Source organism: Rhinoraja longicauda, chromosome 1 (assembly GCF_053455715.1).
Source record: "Rhinoraja longicauda isolate Sanriku21f chromosome 1, sRhiLon1.1, whole genome shotgun sequence".
NCBI lineage: Eukaryota > Metazoa > Chordata > Chondrichthyes > Rajiformes > Arhynchobatidae > Rhinoraja > Rhinoraja longicauda.
Window position 1 is genome coordinate 4220200 of NC_135953.1, and position 19206 is coordinate 4239405.

At 49.2% G+C, this 19206-nt stretch overlaps 1 protein-coding gene across 1 annotated transcript in view; it reads right to left on the reverse strand.

Annotated features, from left to right (window-relative positions):
- The window catches only part of exoc6b (exocyst complex component 6B), a 563998-nt gene that overhangs the window by 396753 nt on the left and 148039 nt on the right, over nt 1–19206 (reverse strand). The window contains exon 6 of the mRNA XM_078404240.1: nt 7038–7242. Within this exon, the coding sequence (XP_078260366.1) occupies nt 7038–7242 (205 nt within the window). The remainder of the gene's footprint in view (nt 1–7037; nt 7243–19206) is intronic.

Genomic DNA, 19206 nt, shown 5'->3' on the forward strand with positions numbered 1-19206 from the left:
CCTGTACGTCTTTGGAGTGTGGGTGGAAACCGAAGATCTGGGAGAAAACCCACGCAGGTCACGGGGAGAACGTACAAACTCCGTACAGACAGCACCTGTAGTTGGGATGGAACCCGGGTCTCTGGTGCTGCATTCGCAGTAAGGCAGCAACTCTACCGCAGCGCCACCGTGACCGCCCTAGCTGTTATCAGGCAACTGAACCATCCTACCGCAAGCAGAGAGCAGTGCTGAACTACTATCTACCTCATTGGTGACCCTCGGACTATATTCAATCGAACTTTGCTGGCTTTACACTGCACTAAATGTTATTCCCATATCAAGCATCTATACACTGTAAATGGCACGATTGTAATCATGTATTGTCTTTCCGATGACTAGCTAGCACGCAACAAAAGCTTTTCACTGTACCTCGGTGCATGTGACAATAAACCAAACTGAAACTGAAACTGTTTAGAAATACAGCATGGAAATGGGCCCTTCGGCCCAATGAGTCTGGGCCGACCAGCGATCATCCGCACACCAGTTCTATCCTACACACTGGGGACGATTTACAGGAGCCAATTAGCCGACAAACCTGCACGTCTCTGGGATGTGGGGGGGAAACCGGAGCACCCGGAGGAAGCCCCCGCGGTCACAGGGAGAACGTACAAACTCCGTACAGACAGCACCTGGAGTCAGGATCGAACCCGGGTCTCTGGCGCTGCAACTCTAACGCCTCTGTGCTGTTTGATTCAATTAATGCATTGTTGATTACTAGTGATTACTAGTGAATTGTCACCTTATGGTGGTGGAGAAGCTTGTGTGGTCCTGAGATCCTGAGAGCGATGCTGTCTGGAGCTACGCTCCTGGTAGGGTCACCCATTTAGATTTAGATTTAGAGATACAGCGCGGAAACAGGCACGTCGGCCCATCGGGTCCGCGCAGCCCAGCGATCCCCGCACATTAACACTATCCTACACACATTAGGGACAATTTTTTTACATTTGCCCAGCCAATTAACCTACAAACCTGTACGTCTTTGGAGTGCAAGGTGGTAAAGTCGAGGGGGAAGTCCCTGACAAAGAGCAATCCAACCAAGACCTCAACGGTGGAACAGGCGGAGGATGACGGCAGACTTTAGTGGAGCATCACAACGGCTGGGAAGGCGGATGAAGGCCGCAGCAGATAAGGGTCCCCGGTCGTCTTGGACTCCACGCCACTGGATCCTGACCCAGATCTGTCAAGGACCGTGTGGTGGCTGTCTGTGCACCAGTCTCCCCACGTTAAACAAAGTCACGCACAGGCGTCCGACCCTATGGAGAGGACGGTCACACTCGCTTCCAGTGACCGCCGATGATGACTAGTTAACAATAGACAATAGGTGCAGGAGGAGGCCATTCGGCCCTTCGAGCCAGCACCGCCATTCAGTGTGATCATGGCTGATCATTCTCAATCAGTACCCCGTTCCTGCCTTCTCCCCATACCCCCTGACTCCTCTATCCTTAAGAGCTCTATCTAGCTCTCTCTTGAATACATTCAGAGAATTGGCCTCCACTGCCTTCTGAGGCAGAGAATTCCACAGATTCACAACTCTCTGACTGAAAAAGTTTTTCCTCATCTCAGTTCTAAATGGCCTACCCCTTATTCTTAAACTGTGGCCCCTTGTTCTGGACTCCCCCAACAAGTGGGACTAGTGTAGATGGGGCAACTTTTAAGTTATATTTCACAGTGCACATCACAACACATCAGTTCGCTGGTCGATCCACACGTCCAAGGAAGGCGACGGCTAGAGGCCCCGCGGCAGCCTGGGGCTCGCCTGCATCACAACAACTGGAGCACGGACCGGAATCTGAAAATGGCGCCAAAACATGGTGCCTCTTGCATGCGGAATCAATGGACTCTTTCTGCACACCTGCTGATCGGGGTTGTGCTTGGGTATTCCCAGCTGTTATCAGGCAACTGAACCATCCTACCACAACCAGAGAGCAGTGCTGAACTACTATCTGCCTCATTGGTGACCCACGGACTATCCTTGACCAGACTTTGCTGGCTTTACCTTGCAATAAACATTATTCCCTTATCATGTATCTGTACACTGTAAATGGCTCGATTGTAATCGTAGAAACATAGAAAATTGGTGCAGGATGATCAGCCATGATCACAATGAATGGCAGTGCTGGCTCGAAGGGCCAAATGGCCTCCTCCTGCACCTATTTTCTATGTTTCCATGTAGGAGCAGGCCATTCGGCTCTTCGAGCCAGCACCACCATTCATTGTGATCATGGCTGATCATCCACAATCAGTAACCCGTGCCTGCCTTCTCCCCATATCCCTTGATTCCACTAGCCCCTAGAGCTCTATCTAACTCTCTTTTTAATTCATCCAGTGAATCGGCCTCCGCTGCCTTCTGTGGCAGAGAATTCCACAAATTCACAACTCTCTGGGTGAAAAGGTTTTTTTCTCACCTCAGTCCTAAATGGCCTCCCCTTTATTCTTAGACTGTGTGGCCACTGGTTCTGGACTCCCCCAACATTGGGAACATGTTTCCTGCCTCTAACGTATCCAACCCCTTAATAATCTTATACGTTTCGATAAGATGCTGCCTGACCAGCTGAGTTCCTCCAGTACTCTGTGCTTTTTTCACAGTCACTTGTGCCTCTGTTCAGGGAGATATATTGAACTAGACTCCTCCACCTTCCTAAAAACAACGTCATGGGGTCGTTCACATCCCTCCAAGACAGCTGATGCATTTCATGGAAGAGGCACTTGTTGTAGCAACTGTGCTGCAGCATTCCAGCACCTTGTTATCTTTTCAGAAGGGGATAATCCCACCAGTTTGGTTTAGTTTGGAGATCCAGCATGGAAACTGGTCATTCAACCCACCGGGTCCATGCTGACCCTTTCACACCAGCTCTGTCATCCTACTTTTACGTCCACTTCCTCCACACCAGGGACATTTTACAGAGGGCAAATTAACCTACAAACCCACACGGCTTTTTGATGTGGGAGGAAACCGGAGCACCCGGACGAGACCCACAAGGGCACAGGGATAAAACGTGCAAATTCCGCACAGACGGCACCTGAGGCCAGGATCGAACCTGGGTCCCTCGCCCCGTTAAGGCAGTGACTATACCGCTGTGCTGCCCATGGTTTAATGATGGAGCAATTTCCTAACTAGGGTGGCATGGTGTCGCAGCGGTAGAGTTGCTGCCTCACAGCGCCAGAGACCCAGGTCCTGGGTTCCATCCCGACTACAGATGGTGTGTGTACAGAGTGTGTACTTTCTCCCTGCATGGATTTTCTTCGAGATCTTCGGTTTCCTCCCACACTCCAGAAAGACATACAGGTTTGCAGGTTAATTGACGATAAAAAAAGTAAATTGTCCCTCGTGTGTGTAGGATGGTGTTAGTGTGCGGGGATCGCTGGTCGGCGCGGACAAGGTGGATCGAAGGGCCTGTTTCCACGCTGTATCTCTAAACTAAACTAAACTCAAGGAAGTAGTATGGGCAGGTACTATGAACAAATATAAAAGACACTTGTACAGAAGCATGGTCAGGAAAGGTTTAGAAACATAGAAACATAGAAAATAGGTGCAGGAGTAGGCCATTCGGCCCTTCGAGCCTACACCGCCATTCAATATGATCATGGCTGATCATCCAGCTCAGTAGCCTGTACCTGCCTTCTCTCCATACCCCCTGATCCCTTTAGCAAAAAGGGCCACATCTAACTCCCTCTTAAATATAGCCAATGAACTGGCCTCAACTACCTTCTGTGGCAGAGAATTCCACAGACTCACCACTCTCTGTGTGAAGAAATGTTTTCTCATCTCGGTCCTAAAAGACTTCCCCCTTATCCTTAAGCTGTGACCCCTGGTTCTGGACTTCCCCAACATCGGGAACAATCTTCCCGCATCTAGAGGCATAAATCCCGCATTTAGAGGGATAAGGGCCAAATGCAGGAATATGGAGCGACTGGGCTTGTATACACTGGAATTTAGAAGGATGAGAGGAGATCTTATCGAAACGTATAAGATTATTAAGGGGTTGGACACGTTAGAGGCAGGAAACATGTTCCCAATGTTGGGGGAGTCCAGAACTAGGGGCCACAGTTTAAGAATAAGGGGTAGGCCATTTAGAACTGAGATGAGGAAAAACTTTTTCAGTCAGAGAGTTGTGAATCTGTGGAATTCTCGGCCTCAGAGGGCAGTGGAGGCCAATTCTCTGAATGCATTCAAGAGAGAGCTAGATAGAGCTCTTAAGGATAGCAGAGTCAGGGGATATGGGGAGAAGGCAGGAACGAGGTACTGATTGAGAATGATCAGCCATGATCACATTGAATGTCGGTGCTGGCTCGAAGGGCCGAATGGCCTCCTCCTGCACCTATTGTCTATTGTCTCATATAGGACTAGCTTAGATGGGGCATCTTGGTCAGCATGAACAAGATGAGCCGAAGGGCCTGTTTCGTGCTGTTTCATAAGTGGTAGGAACAGAATTAGGCCATTCGGCCCATCACGTCTGCTCTGCCATTCAACCAGGCTGACACTCCCTCCTGACCCAATTTGTCCTCATAACCCCCGACACCCGTACAAATCAATGGAAGAATCTATCCATCTCTGCCTATAAAAACAGGGATGCCTGAGCTCACCGGAGCGCCGCTCCGACACCCCTGGAAAAAGAAAGCCCAGATAACCAGCGTGGAATTTAACATCGTTCGCTCCCACTCCAGTGACAGCTCCAGCACCTAAAAGATTAGCACCGCAACACTGCTTAAAAATATCCACTTACAACCTTCTGTGGCATTGAATTCCACAGATTCACCACCCCTCAGATGAAAGAAATCCCCCCTCATCTCCTTCCTAAAGGAACGTCCTTTAATTCTGAGGCTGTGACCTCCGGTCCGGGACTCTCCCACTCTTGGAAACATCCTCCCCACATGCACTCAGTCCAGTCCCATCCGTGTTTGAATCTAGGACTCTGTGAATTCCAACATCTGCTGTTTTTGTTTACTTTTCAAGTACAGTTTCAGAATTAATTAGTGACTGTTGCTCAATAAAACATGTCAGTGTTTTCACAAGCAATGAGCTTGGCACCAGAGGATGATGCAAGTCACACTACAGTGAACTGCCAGGAAACTCAGATGTGAGATCAACAGCTGTTTTGAAAATAAAACACATAAGAAACATATAAATAGGAGGAGGTGGCCCTTAATATAGAATACGGCACCAGGAACAGGAACAGGCCTTTCGGCCCACAACGATTGTTGAGGCTTCAAATGATGCAAAGGCCATCTCCTCTCCGCCTGCACATCATCGGTATCAGTCAGTTGAGTTTGTAGTCACGTGTACGGAGGTGGGCCGGGCGTCGCTCCAACAGGCCGAGCGCGCGGACCGCACGCGGCCTACAGCGGTGGAGCGGCTGCGCTTGGCCAGGCCGACCCTGCAACGTCGCCAGGGCAACGGGCCTTCATGGTCAGGCCAAGATCCCTGCGCTCACAACAACTGGGACTTGAAAATGGCACCAAACTGGTAACTCTATACACAATAGACAATAGGTGCAGGAGTAGGCCATTTGGCCCTTCGAGCCTGCACCGCCATTCACTGTGATCATGGCGTTCCTGCCTTCTCCCCATACCCCCTGACTCCGCTATCCTTAAGAGCTCTATCTAACTCTCTCTTGAAAGCATCCAGAGAATTGGCCTCCATTGCCTTCTGGAAACATAGAAAATAGGTGCAGGAGTAGGCCATTCGGCCCTTCGAGCCAGCACCGCCATTCACTGTGATCATGGCTGATCATCTACAATAAGTACCCCGTTCCTGTCATCTCCCCATATCCCTTGACTCCGCTATCTTTACGAGCTCTATCTAACTCTCTCGTGAAAGCATCCAGAGAATTGGCCTCCACTGCCTTCTGAGGCAGAGAATTCCACAGATTCACAACTCTGTGCGTAATAAAGTTTTTCCTCATCTCCGTTCTAAATGGCCTAAATGATTCTGTATACTGTCTCAGTGTACGGCTGCTGTATACGTACTGTATCTGACATGCTGATCTAAGATGTATCTAAATGCTATGTTTCGCAATACTTGTACTGACCTGTATTCCGAAATTATTTTCCCTGTAACTCAGTACATGTGATAAATAACGTAACCGTTGAACCATTTGGCCGAGCAGAGTTAGGCCATTCGGCCCATCGAATCTACTTCGCCATACAATCATGACCGATCTATCTTCCCCACTCAACCCCATTCTTCTGCCTTCTCCCCATAACCCCTGACACCCGCACTAATCAAGAATCTATAAATCTCTGCCTTAAAAATATCCACTGACTTGGCCTCCACAGCCGTCTGTGGCAATGAATTCCACAGATTCACCACCCTCTGACTGAAGAATGAGAGGAGATCTTATCGAAACGTATAAGGTTATTAAGGGGTTGGACACGTTAGAGGCAGGAAACATGTTCCCAATGTTGGGGGAGTCCAGAACAAGGGGCCACAGTTTAACAATAAGGGGTAGGCCATTTAGAACTGAGATGAGGAAAAACTTTTTCAGTCAGAGAGTTGTGAATCTGTGGAATTCTCTGCCTCAGAAGGCAGTGGAGGCCAATTCTTTGAATGCATTCAAGAGAGAGCTAGATAGAGCTCTTAAGGATAGCGGAGTCAGGTGGTATGGGGAGAAGGCAGGAATGGGGTACTGATTGAGAATGATCAGCCATGATCACATTGAATGGCGGTGCTGGCTCGAAGGGCCGAACGGCCTCCTCCTGCACCTATTGTCTAGTGTCTATTGTCTAAAGAAATTCCTCCACATCTCCTTCCTAAATGAACATACTTTAATTCTGAGGCCGTGCCCTCTAGTCCTAGACTCTCCCACTAGTGGAAACATCCTCTCCACATCCACGTCTTTCATTATTCGGTGAGTTTCAATGAGGTCCCCCCTCATCATTCTAAACTCCAGCGAGTACAGGCCCAGTGCCGACAAACGCTCGCGGTAGGTTAACCCACTCATTGCCAGGATCGCTCTCGCTGCCACCGTGTGCCGGTGGGGTCTCCGGGGGAGTCTCACCTGCTTCATGGCCGTCTCTCCGATCTTGTCCGAGTGCTTGCGAATGCTCTCCAGGAAGTCCTTCAGGTCGGACATGGAGACCTCTTTGATCTCCTGGCGCAGCCTGGGGATGTTCTCCATCATGATACTGCAGAAGCGGTAGGGGTTGACCCGGGGCAGGAACGTGTGCTCCATGTACTCCATCGTCTTCAGGGCAGGGTAGTGCCTGCAGGGGGGTTGGGGGGGCAAAGGTGCAAAGCCAGGCAGAGAGGAGCAGACGAGTCAACGTCAGGGAGTGAGGGTGGGGAGAAGGGTGAAGTGGTCAGGCGGGCGAGACAAAACGAGGCCAAAGAGAAAGAAAACGAGAGTGAAAATGAAATGGAAGGAGGGGGGAAGGGCAGGGGGGGGGGGGGAGAGAAAGAATAGAATTTGATTAGTCATTGTTCATAGTCAAGTCAAGTCAATTTTATTTGTATAGCACATTTAAACACAACCCACGTTGACCAAAATGCTGTACATCAGTTCAGGTACTAATAAACGAACAATTAAATGGCACATAAACATAACAGCACAATACATAAACAGTTCACAGCGCCCCCTCAGAAGGCCTCAAACGCCCTCATAAGTGGGCGCCATGTTCATAAGTGATAGGAGTAGAACAGACAATAGACAATAGGTGCAGGAGGAGGCCATTCGGCCCTTCGAGCCAGCACCACCATTCAATGTGATCATGGCTGATCATTCTCAATCAGTACCCCGTTCCTGCCTTCTCCCCATACCCCCTGACTCCGCTATCCTTAAGAGCTCTATCTAGCTCTCTCTTGAATGCATTCAGAGAATTGGCCTCCACTGCCTTCTGAGGCAGAGAATTCCACAGATTTACAACTCTCTGACTGAAAAAGTTTTTCCTCATCTCAGTTCTAAATGGCCTACCCCTTATTCTTAAACTGTGGCCCCTTGTTCTGGACTCCCCCAACATTGGAAACATGTTTCCTGCCTCTAACGTGCCCAACCCCTTAATAATCTTATACGTTTCAATAAGAATTAGGCCATTTGGCCCATCAAGTGAAGGTGTGGAATTCTCTGCCTCAGAAGGCAGTGGAGGCCAGTTCGTTGGATGCTTTCAAGAGAGAGCTGGATAGAGCTCTTAAGGATAGCGGAGTGAGGGGGTATGGGGAGAAGGCAGGAACGGGGTACTGATTGAGAGTGATCAGCCATGATCGCATTGAATGGCGGTGCTGGCTCGAAGGGCTGAATGGCCTACTCCTGCACCTATTGTCTATTGTCTATTGTCAAGTCTACTCCGCCATTCAATCATGGCTGATCTATCTCTCCCTCCTAACCCCATTCTCCTCGTAACCCCCGACACCTGTACTAATCAAGAATCTATCTATCTCTGTCTAAAAAATATCCACTGACTTGGCCTCCACAGCCTTCTGTGGCAATGAATTCCACAGATTCACCACCCTCAGGCAAATGAGAATCAGAACCGATTTCCACCACCAATGAACATATTGTCGAGACAAGGAATTGCAGATGCTGGTTTACCAAGGAAAGATACAAGGAGCTGGAGTAACTCAGCGGGTTAGGCAGCATCTCTGGAGAACATGGATAGGTGACGTTTCACAGAGTGCTGGAGGAACTCAAGGGGTCAGGCAGCATCTCTGGAGAACATGGATGGGTGACGTTTCACAGAGTGCTGGAGTAACTCAGCAGGTCAGGCAGCATCTCTGGAGAACATGGATAGGTGCCGTTTCGGGTCAGTACTGTTCTCCAGAAGGGTCCTGTCCTGAAATCCAGCTGTCTATGTTCTTCAGCGATGTTGCCTGACCCGCTGAATTACTCATAGAGTCACAGAGTCTTGCATGGAAACAGTCCCTTCGGCCCAACTCGCCCACATTTCCCATCTACTCTGGTACCACCCAGCTGCGTTTGGCCCAAACCCCTCTAAACCTGTCCTATCCATGCACCTGTCTAAATGTTTCTCAAACATTGTGATAGTCCCTGCCTCAACAACCTCCTCCGGCAGCTCGTTCCATACACCCACTGTGTGAAAAAGTTACCTATCAGATTCCTATAAAATCTTTCCCCCCTCTCCTTAAACCTATGTCCTCTGGTCCTCGATTCCCCAACTCCGGGCAAGAGACTGGGCATCTACCCGATCTATTCCTCTCATGATTTTATACACTTCTCTCAGAGCACCCCTCATCCTCCTGCGCCCCAGGGAACAGAGATATACTCCTGCACTTTGCGCCTTTGTTTCCAAACCAGCTTCTGCAGTTCCTTCGAAGTGGGGAAAGATAAGCGGAAAAGGAAAATGGGTTTTGCGTGTTGGGTGGGTTGGGGGGGGGGTGGGGGGGGGTGGGGGAGATCAGGCTGGGATTTCACATTTCCACATCAGCATCTGGACCCTGAACATAAGATGTGCCCTGGGAGATGTATGGAGATGACATTTTTCCAATAAGACATTAAGCACAGCTTCTCTCCAGCCCCTTGAGTAGACATGAAAGATCCTGTGCCACAGTTTATGAAACAGAGCCATCCATTCTCCCAATCGCCAGCCTCTGAACCAACGCCCTCGCGATAGATTAGCTTTAATTTATTTCATTTAACTCCTATATATCGGCGAGACCAAGCACAGGCTCGGCGGTCGTTTCGCTGAACACATTCCCTCTAAACCTACCTGATCTCCCGGAGGCTCAGCACTTTAACGCCCCCTCCCATTCCCACACTGACCTTTCAGTCCTGGGCCTCCTCCACTGTCAGAGTGAGGCCCAGCGCAAATTGGAGGAACAGTACCTCATATTTCGCTTGAATAACTTAGACCCCAGCGGTATGAATATTGACTTCTCTAACTTCAAGTTCTCTCTCCATCTCTCTCCATCTAGGGGTTGCCAACTATCTCACTCCCAAATAAGGGACTAGGTGACGTCACCGCCCCCCCGCCACATGTGACCTCTCCCAGCCAGCGGCCACGTGCTCCCGCTCCGCCAATGGCGGCCGCCCGGGTAGATAGTATTTCAGCACCGCTCTCTGGTTGTGGTAGGACGGTTCAGCTGCCTGATAACAGCTGGGAAGAAACTGTCCCTGAATCTGGAGATGTGCGTTTCCACACTTCTGTACCTCTTGCCCGATGGGAGAGGGGAGAAGAGGGAGTGGCCAGGGTGCGACTCGGCCTGATTATGCTTAACAGTGTTTAGGTTTATTATAAGTGTAAGAAAATAACTGCAGATGCTGGTACAAATCGAAGGTGTTTATTCACAAAATGCTGGAGTAACTCAGCAGGTCAGGCAGCATCTCAGGAGAGAAGGAATGGCGAGACCCTTCTTCAGACTGATGGATTAGGTTTATTATCGTCATGTGTACCGAGGTACAGTAAAAAGATTTGTTTGAATGCTATCCACACAGATAGTGTGCAGCGGTAGAGTTGCTGCCTCACAGTGCCAGAGATCCGGGTTCGATCCTGACTACGGATGCTGTCTGTGCAGAGTTTACACCTTCTCCCCATAACCTGCGTGGGCTTACTACAGGTGCTCCAGTTCCTCCCACATTCCAAAGACGTACCAGTTTGTAGGTTAATTGGCTTCGGTAACATAGAAAACATAGAAACATAGAAAATAGGTGCAGGCGTAGGCCATTCGGCCCTTCGAGCCTGCACTGCCATTCAATATGATCATGGCTGATCATCCAGCTCAGTAACCTGTACCTGCCTTCTCTCCATACCCCCTGATCCCTTTAGCCACAAGGGCCACATCTAACTCCCTCTTAAATATAGCCAATGAACTGGCCTCAACTACCTTCTGTGGCAGAGAATTCCACAGATTCACCACTCTCTGTGTGAAAAAAAACGTTCTCATCTCGGTCCTAAAAGACTTCCCCCTTATCCTTAAGCTGTGACCCCTGGTTCTGGACTTCCCCAACATCGGGAACAATCTTCCCGCATCTAGCCTCTCCAACCCCTTAAGAATTTTATATGTTTCTATAAGATCCCCCCCTCAGTCTTCTAAATTCCAGCGAGTGTAAATTGTCTGTAGTGTGTGTAGGATAGTGTTAGTGTGCGGTGATCGCTGGGCGGTTGGTGGGCCGAAGGGTTCGTTTCCACGCTGTATCTCTAAAATCCAAAGTTTAAAGAACAGATGATACTTTCCATAAATACGATTGTCACACTTAAGTACAATAGGTAGAGCAAAGGGGAAGAATGCAGGGTGTGGAATATAGTTCTCAACATTGTGGTGCATCAGTTCCTGTGATGGCCATTCAGAAGCCTAATAACAGAGGGGAAGAAGCTGTCCCTGAGTCTGGTGGTGCGCGCTTTCAAGCTTCTGTGCCCTCTGCCGGACCGGAGCGGGGAGAAGAAGGAATGACCGGGGTGGGACAAGTTTCTGATTATGTTGGTTGCTTTCCTGAGATAGAGTGAAGTGTCAATGGTGTTTTTTCATGCTGAGGAAGGGTCCTGACCCGAAATGTCACCCATCCATGTTATCCAGGATGCTCCACAAAGTGTGACAATTGTACACCGTCAATGGCTCGACTGTCATGTATTGTCTTTCCGCTGACTGATTAGCACGCAACAAAAGCTTCTCACTGTACCTCGGGACACGTGACAATAAACTGAACTCAACCATTATCTAGTTTTAGGTTTATTATAGTCACATGAGGTACAGCGAAAAGTTTTGCTTTGCTCGCAGTCGAATGAAATGATGAATTCTCTCCAAAAATACAATCGAGTTAAACTCAAGCACAATAGGTGGAGCAAATGGGAAGAACGTATTTTACTGCAATATACAGTAAATTAAAAACTTGCTCTCAACGTTAGAGGCAGGAAACATGTTCCCAATGTTGGGGGAGTCCAGAACAAGGGGCCACAGTTTAAGAATAAGGGGTAGGCCATTTAGAACTGAGATGAGGAAAAACCTTTTCAGTCAGAGAGTTGTGAATCTGTGGAATTCTCTGCCTCAGAAGGCAGTGGAGGCCAATTCTCTGAATGCATTCAAGAGAGAGCTGGATAGAGCTCTTAAGGATAGCGGAGTCAGGGGGGTATGGGGAGAAGGCAGGAACGGGGTACTGATTGAGAATGATCAGCCATGATCACATTGAATGGCGGTGCTGGCTCGAAGGGCCGAATGGCCTCCTCCTGCACCTATTGTCTATTGTCTATTGTCTAACTTTACATTGAAAGCAAAATGAAATAAAAACAAACAGGGCAAATATATTTGCTTTACATAACATCATTTGTATCCAAATAGAGATTAGGAAAAGGAGCAGGAAAAAAACCCCAAATGTCTGCACTGGATTATATTCTCTGACTGGCAAATCAGTTGGAGATACTTAAAAGCATGTACCTCTCCATGATATGATGAGTTTGAGCATCAATCCGAGAGATTACGCTCATTACTGATAATCCGAGCTTTCGCAAAGCTCCCTCTTCCCCACACGCCCACATTGCGCCCCAAAACCCCGGCTTTTGTATCATCGCAGCCTGTCTCCGTCCCTGGTTCGAAACTGTCCGAGCGATGTAATCACTGCGAGCAAGCGTTATTATCTCCCCATCTGTTAGCGGCCCGCCGACTCCCCGCGACCATTTCATCCAAAGCTGCTTATCTCAAATTATATCTATCAGGCAACGAAAGCCTTTCAGTGCATTTACAAGGTCTTGACTGTTGGTCCTTTAGGTCAATATTGGAAATTAATCCGACTTAAATCTTCTCCTGCAGTCTCCTCTCCAGTGTTAAGTACTTTATTGATTAAGGCTCTTATTAACATCGGAGCACTGACCTCATAACTGGTATAAACAGCAACAGATTGGGACTCGGGACAATAGTAGTCGACAGATGCTTGCCAAAGAAACTGCACGCTCTCCAAACAAGTTGGATGGGCACCCCCCCCCCCCCCCCCCCCCCCCACTTGTATCCAGTTAGTGCTCCAGCCATGAATGTCCCGACCACACTGGGCTTCCATGATGGCTTTACTTTCAGTTTAGTTTAGAGAGAGGGTTGCCAATTCTCTCACTCCCAAATACGGGGCAAGGTGACGTCACCGCCCCGCGCCCCACGCGACCTCACCCAGCCAGCGGCCACGTGCTCCCACTCCACCAACGGCGGCCGCCCGGGCCGGGAGGCGGGTTGCTACACAACCTCCGCTAGGCGAACGCACTCGGCCCCGCTCCCCAAACACAGTCCGCTGGCCTACACTGTCCTGGTCTGCGGGCCGCTGTAGGCCGGGACAGTGTAGGCTGACGGAATGTGTTCGGGGAGCGGGGCCAAGAGCTAAGCAACCTCCATTAGGCGAACACACTCCGTTAGCCTACATTGACCCGGCCCACAGCGGCCCCTGGGCCTAATACGGGACAAACCAATTTAGCCCAACATACGCAATGTCCCGGCAAATACGGGACAGTTGGCAACCCTAGAGATACAGCACAGAAACAGTCCCTTCTGACCCACCACTTGGTCCATATCCCTCCAAACCTGTCCTATCCATGTACCTGTCTAACTTATTTCTAGACCAACCAGCGATCCCCACACACTAACGCTATTCTACACACACAAGGGCCAAATCACAATTATACCAAGCCAGTTAACCTACGTCTTTGGAGTGTGGGAGGAAACCGGAGATCTCGGAGAAAACCCATGCAGGTCACGGGGAGAACGTACAAACTCCGTACAGACAGCACCCGTAGTCAGGATCGAAACCGGGTCTCTGGCGCTGTGAGGCAGCAACTCTACCGCTGTGCCACCGTGCCGTACTAATGGGTGGCACAGTGCCATCCCGTTCAGTAGAATTCAGTGACCCATTAGTGTCATTCATTCTTCGATGCTGAGAATCCATTAAATTATTTCCAAACTTCAAGAACTGTACAACAAACAACTCTTTTCCAATGATGTCCAATTTAATGAATTAAGTCCAACTAATTTTACATAATGTGTAGGAAGGAACTAGGGTTGCCAACTGTCCCGTATTAGCCGGAACATCCCGTATATTGGGCTAAATAGGTTTGTCCGCCCTTGTCCCGTATTAGGCCCGGACTCTGTAGGCCCGGGGCACCGCAGTAGGCCCGGACACTGTAGGCCCGGGGGCCGAAGTAGGCCCGGACAGTGAGGCCCGGGGGACCGCAGTAGGCCCAGACACTGTAGGCCTGGACACTGTTGGCCCGGGGGACTGCAGTAGGCCCGGACACTGTAGGCTCGGGGGACCGCATTAGGCCCGGACACGGTAGCCCCGGGTGCTGCCTAACGGAGGTGAGAAAGTTGGCAACCCTGGAAGGAACTGCAGATGCTGGTTTACACCAAAGGTAGACATAAAATGCTGGAGTAACTCAGCGGGACAGGCAGCATCTCTGGAGAGAGGGAATGGGTGACGTAAGGCAGCTACTCTACTGCTGTGCCACCGTGCCGCCCCTCCTTAACTAAACTAAACGACATTGCAAGGGTGAATGTAACTCTACAACACGGTCATTTTTCGGTGGCTGGGTTATGAAGTGTAAAGTTGATGGTGACCTGACTGTGACCCTGAGCCGACCCAAGCCGGCTTATGAAATACATAACTAAAAATACATTGAGAGCCATTAGTGGGACTGAGGAAATGTAGAAATGCTTCTCGTTAGCATTTCCGAACGCATAGACCGCTACTTCCAGGAGCTGCATAAATCATTGTTCTTTTCCTTTTCAAATAAAAACATAGGTTACTGCGGTAATGTAACAAATTTAGGATTGGACAGTCAGAGCAGCTTGGAGACCCAACTCATAACAGTGGCCTTGGCAAAGGTTCAGCTTCTTTATAAGTAACTCATGTAATGTTTTCCTTTTGGGGGATAAAATAGTTGCAATGATATTCATTATGGCGTTCCTCAGAACCGTATAACACAGTGCAAACCTTTGTGGCATTTTAATGGCAACTTCATGCTTTTACTCAGTTTGGCCCGATCAGAGAACACGCAAAGCATCCCTCGACGAAAAAAAAAAGCCTTTTGGCACTTTAGCCTTCATCAGTCAGAGCATTGGGAGGTCACGTCGCAGTTTAGAGATACAGCGCGGAAACAGGCCCTTCGGCCCACCGAGTCCGAGCCGACCAGCGGTCCACACACACTAACACCATCCGACACACACTAGGGGACGATTTACATTTATACCAGGCCAATTAGACAATAGGCAATAGGTGCAGGAGGAGGCCATTCGGCCCTTCGAGCCAGCACCGCCATTCAATGTGATCATGGCTGATCATTCTCAATCAGTACCCCGTTCCTGCCTTCTCCCCATACCCCCTGACTCCGCTATCCTTAAGAGCTCTATCTAGCTCTCTCTTGAATGCATTCAGAGGATTGGCCTCCACTGCCTTCTGAGGCAGAGAATTCCACAGATTCACAACTCTCTGACTGAAAAAGTTTTTCCTCATCTCAGCTCTAAATGGCCTACCCCTTATTCTCAAACTGTGGCCCCTTGTTCTGGACTCCCCCAACATTGGGAACATGTTTCCTGCCTCTAACGTGTCCAACCCCTTAATAATCCTATGCGTTTCGATAAGATCCCCTCTCATCCTTCTTAACCGACAAAACCTGTACGGGTGACGTTTCGGGTCGAGATCCTTCTTCAGACTCTAATAAAAACATCGATATTAGTTTTAAGAATGGGAACATGGTGGCCAACTACAACTTGGAAAGCTCCCTTACATAGCAACACTGCCTAAATAAATCATTTCAAAGATGTCCATGAAGAAATGAGAGAGAGGAAACAAAGGAAAGGCGATTCACTTCGTCGACTAAAGCCTCAACATCTTGAGTCAGTTTTGTTTAGTTTAGTTTAATTTAGTTTTAAGATACGGTGTGGATACAGGCCCTTCGGCCCATCGTGTCCGCGCCGACCAGCGTTTACCGCACATTAACACTATCCTACACACACTAGGGACAATTTTACATTTATACCAAGCCAGTTAACCTCCAAACCCGTGCATCCTTGGTGTGTGGGAGAAAACTGAAGATCTCGGCGAAAAACCACGCAGGTTTGTCACGTTTACTCACAAATCTGATTGAGATTTTGAAGACGTGACCAAAAAGGTCGATGAGGGCAGAGCTGTGGATGTTGTGGACATGGATTTCAGCAAAGCATTCGACAAGGTTCCGCATGGTAGGCTGCTCTGGAAGGTTAGATCGCATGGGGATCCAAGGAGCTGATAGCTGAATGGATAGCAAATTGGCTCCATAGAAGGAAGCAGAGGGTGATGGTGGAAGGTTGCTTCTCGGACTGGAGGCCTGTGACTAGTGGTGTTGCCTCAGGGCTCGGTGCTGGGCCCGTTACTGTTTGTCATCTACATCAATGATTTGGATGAGAACATACAGGACCAGACTAGCAAGTTTGCTGATGACAAAAAAGTGGGTGGTTTTGCAGATAGTGAAGATGATTGTGAACGATTGTAGCAGGATCTGGATCGATTGGCCAGGTGGGCGGAGGAATGGTTGATGGAATTTAATACAGAGAAGTGTGAGGTGTTGCATTATGGGAAGTCGAACAAGGGCAGGACCTACACAGTGAATGGTAGGCCTCTGGGTAGTGTTGTGGGGCAGAGGGATCTAGGAGAGCAGGTGCATGGTTTCCTGAATAAGTCGCAGATAGATAAGGCGATCAAAAAGGCTTTTGGCACTTTGGCCTTCATCAGTCAGAGTATTGTGTACAGAAGTTGGGAGGTCACGTTGCAGTTGTATAAGATGTTGGTGAGACCGCATTTAGAGTATTGTGTTTAGTTCTGGCCAACGTGTTTTAGGTAAGATGTTGTCAAGCTGGAAAGGGTACAGAGAAGATTTACGAGGATGTTGCCAGGACTAGAGGGTCTGAGCTATAGGGAGAGGTTGAGCAGGCTGGACTCTTATTCCTTGGAAGGCAGGAGGATGAAGGGTGTCTCTTTGTCGGTTAGTCTCTTGCCCAGAGTAGGTGAATCGAGGACCAGAGGACATAGGTTTAAGGTGAAGGGGAAAAGACTTATTGGAATCTGAAGGCAAACTTATTTACACAAAGGGTGGTGGGTGTATGGAACGAGCTGCCGGAGGACGTAGTCAAGGCAGGGACTATGCCAACATTTAAGAAACAGTTGGACAGCTACATGGATCGGACAGGTTTGGAGGGATATGGACCAAGCGCTGGCAAGTGGGACTAGTGTAGCTGGGACATTGTTGGCCAGTGTGGGCAAGTTGGGCAGAAGGGCCTGTTTTCACACTGTATCAGTCTGTGACTACGTCACCGGTAGAACGTACAAACTCCGTACAGACAGCACCTGTGGTCAGGATCGAACCCGGGTCTCTGGAGCCGTGAGGCAGCAACTCTACCGCTGCGCCACCGTGCCGCTCTTGCAGGGAGACTTGATAGGTTTTTGAAAGTGTAAGGTGCAAGATTATTAAGGGGTTGGAAAGATTATTAACGGGTTGGACACGTTAGAGGCAGGAAACATGTTCCCAATGTTGGGGAGTCCAGAACAAGGGGCCACAGTTTAAGAATAAGGGGTAGGCCATTTAGAACGGAGATGAGGAAAAACTTTTTCAGTCAGAGAGTTGTGAATCTGTGGAATTCTCTGCCTCAGAAGGCAGTGGAGGCCAATTCTCTGAATGCATTCAAGAGAGAGCTAGATAGAGCTCTTAAGGATAGCGGAGTCAGGGGGTATGGGGAGAAGGCAGGAACGGGGTACTGATTGAGAATGATCAGCCATGATCACATTGAATGGCGGTGCTGGCTCGAAGGGCCGAATGGCCTCCTCCTGCACCTATTGTCTATTGTCCAGGATTGTAGGTTAAATGGCTTTGGTAACATTTGTAAAATGTCCCATAGTGTTGACTCACGGGGTGATCGTTAGGTCGGTGCGGATTCGATGGGCCGAGAGGCCTGTTTACGCGCTGTCTCTCTGAAGTCCCGACTCAGCGGCGAGCAGTTTGGACGGAAAAGTTCTGAATTATTATTTTGCGCAGACCGAGGTTTTCAGTCGCCCAGAATAGAACGGAGGATTTTATTGACTGGAGAACCAAAGAAGGAAAGATCGTGCCGTCCTCACTAACTTTTCGCCGGGGGTACAATCCCAAGGCTCCCCCCCCCCCCCCCCCCCCCCCCAGGGCCGGTCGGGCGACGTGCTTTCCCGTGAGATGTTGGCAGGCGGAGAGGCTGAGGGTCGGAGCAGCCTGCACATTGCGTCCTTCTGCCTGGACCCACTCTGCTTACGATCGCCCGCGTTCACATCCTAGCCACGGACAGCTCGGAGCGGCCCCACATGCCTTTCCAAGCTGTCGCGAGCCAGCCACTGATGTGGTTTTTATGGAAATAGCGCAGATTTTTAACATAGCTTTCCCAAACGGGATCTCAGAAAACAAAATCCCTTTTCCTGACCACATCACTGAGTCCTCTCCGTTCACACCCCCCCCCCACCCCCCGCCCTCCAGCCCCACGCACAGGTCCAAAATTAAACAAAGCCAATTCACTGTTCACTCAATCATGTACCAGCTCCCTGAACGAATAACGTAGCATTTAGACAATAGACAATAGGTGCAGGAGGAGGCCATTCGGCTCTTCGAGCCAGCACCGCTATTCAATGTGATCATGGCTGATCATTCTCAATCAGTACCCCGTTCCTGCCTTCTCCCCATACCCCCTGACTCCGCTATCCTTAAGAGCTCTATCTAGCTCTATTTAGAACAGTATATCAGGCCCTTTGGAATGTCTGTCCCAAACATAGACATTAGGTCATATGGTCATGAGGAATAGGAGTAGAATTAGGCCTTTCGGCCCATCAAGTCTACTCCGCCATTCAATCATGGCTGATCTATCTCTCCCTCCTGACCCCATTCTCCTGCCTTCGTCCCGTAACGTCTGACACCTGTACAAATCAAGAATTTATCTATCTCTGCTTTAAAATATCCAGGGGAGTCCAAAATATGTTCTGGACTCCCCCAACATTGGGAACATGTTTCCTGCCTCTAACGTGTCCAACCCCTTAATAATCTTATATGGTTCGATAAGATCCCCTCTCAAAATTAGAGCACATGGTATTGGAGATGGGGTACTGACATGGATAGAAAATTGGTTGACAGACAGAAAGCAAAGAGTGGGGATAAATGGGTCCCTTTCAGAATGGCAGGTAGTAACTAGTGGGGTACCGCAAGGCTCGGTGCTGGGCACCGCAGCTATTTACAATATACATTAATGACTTGGATGAAGGGATT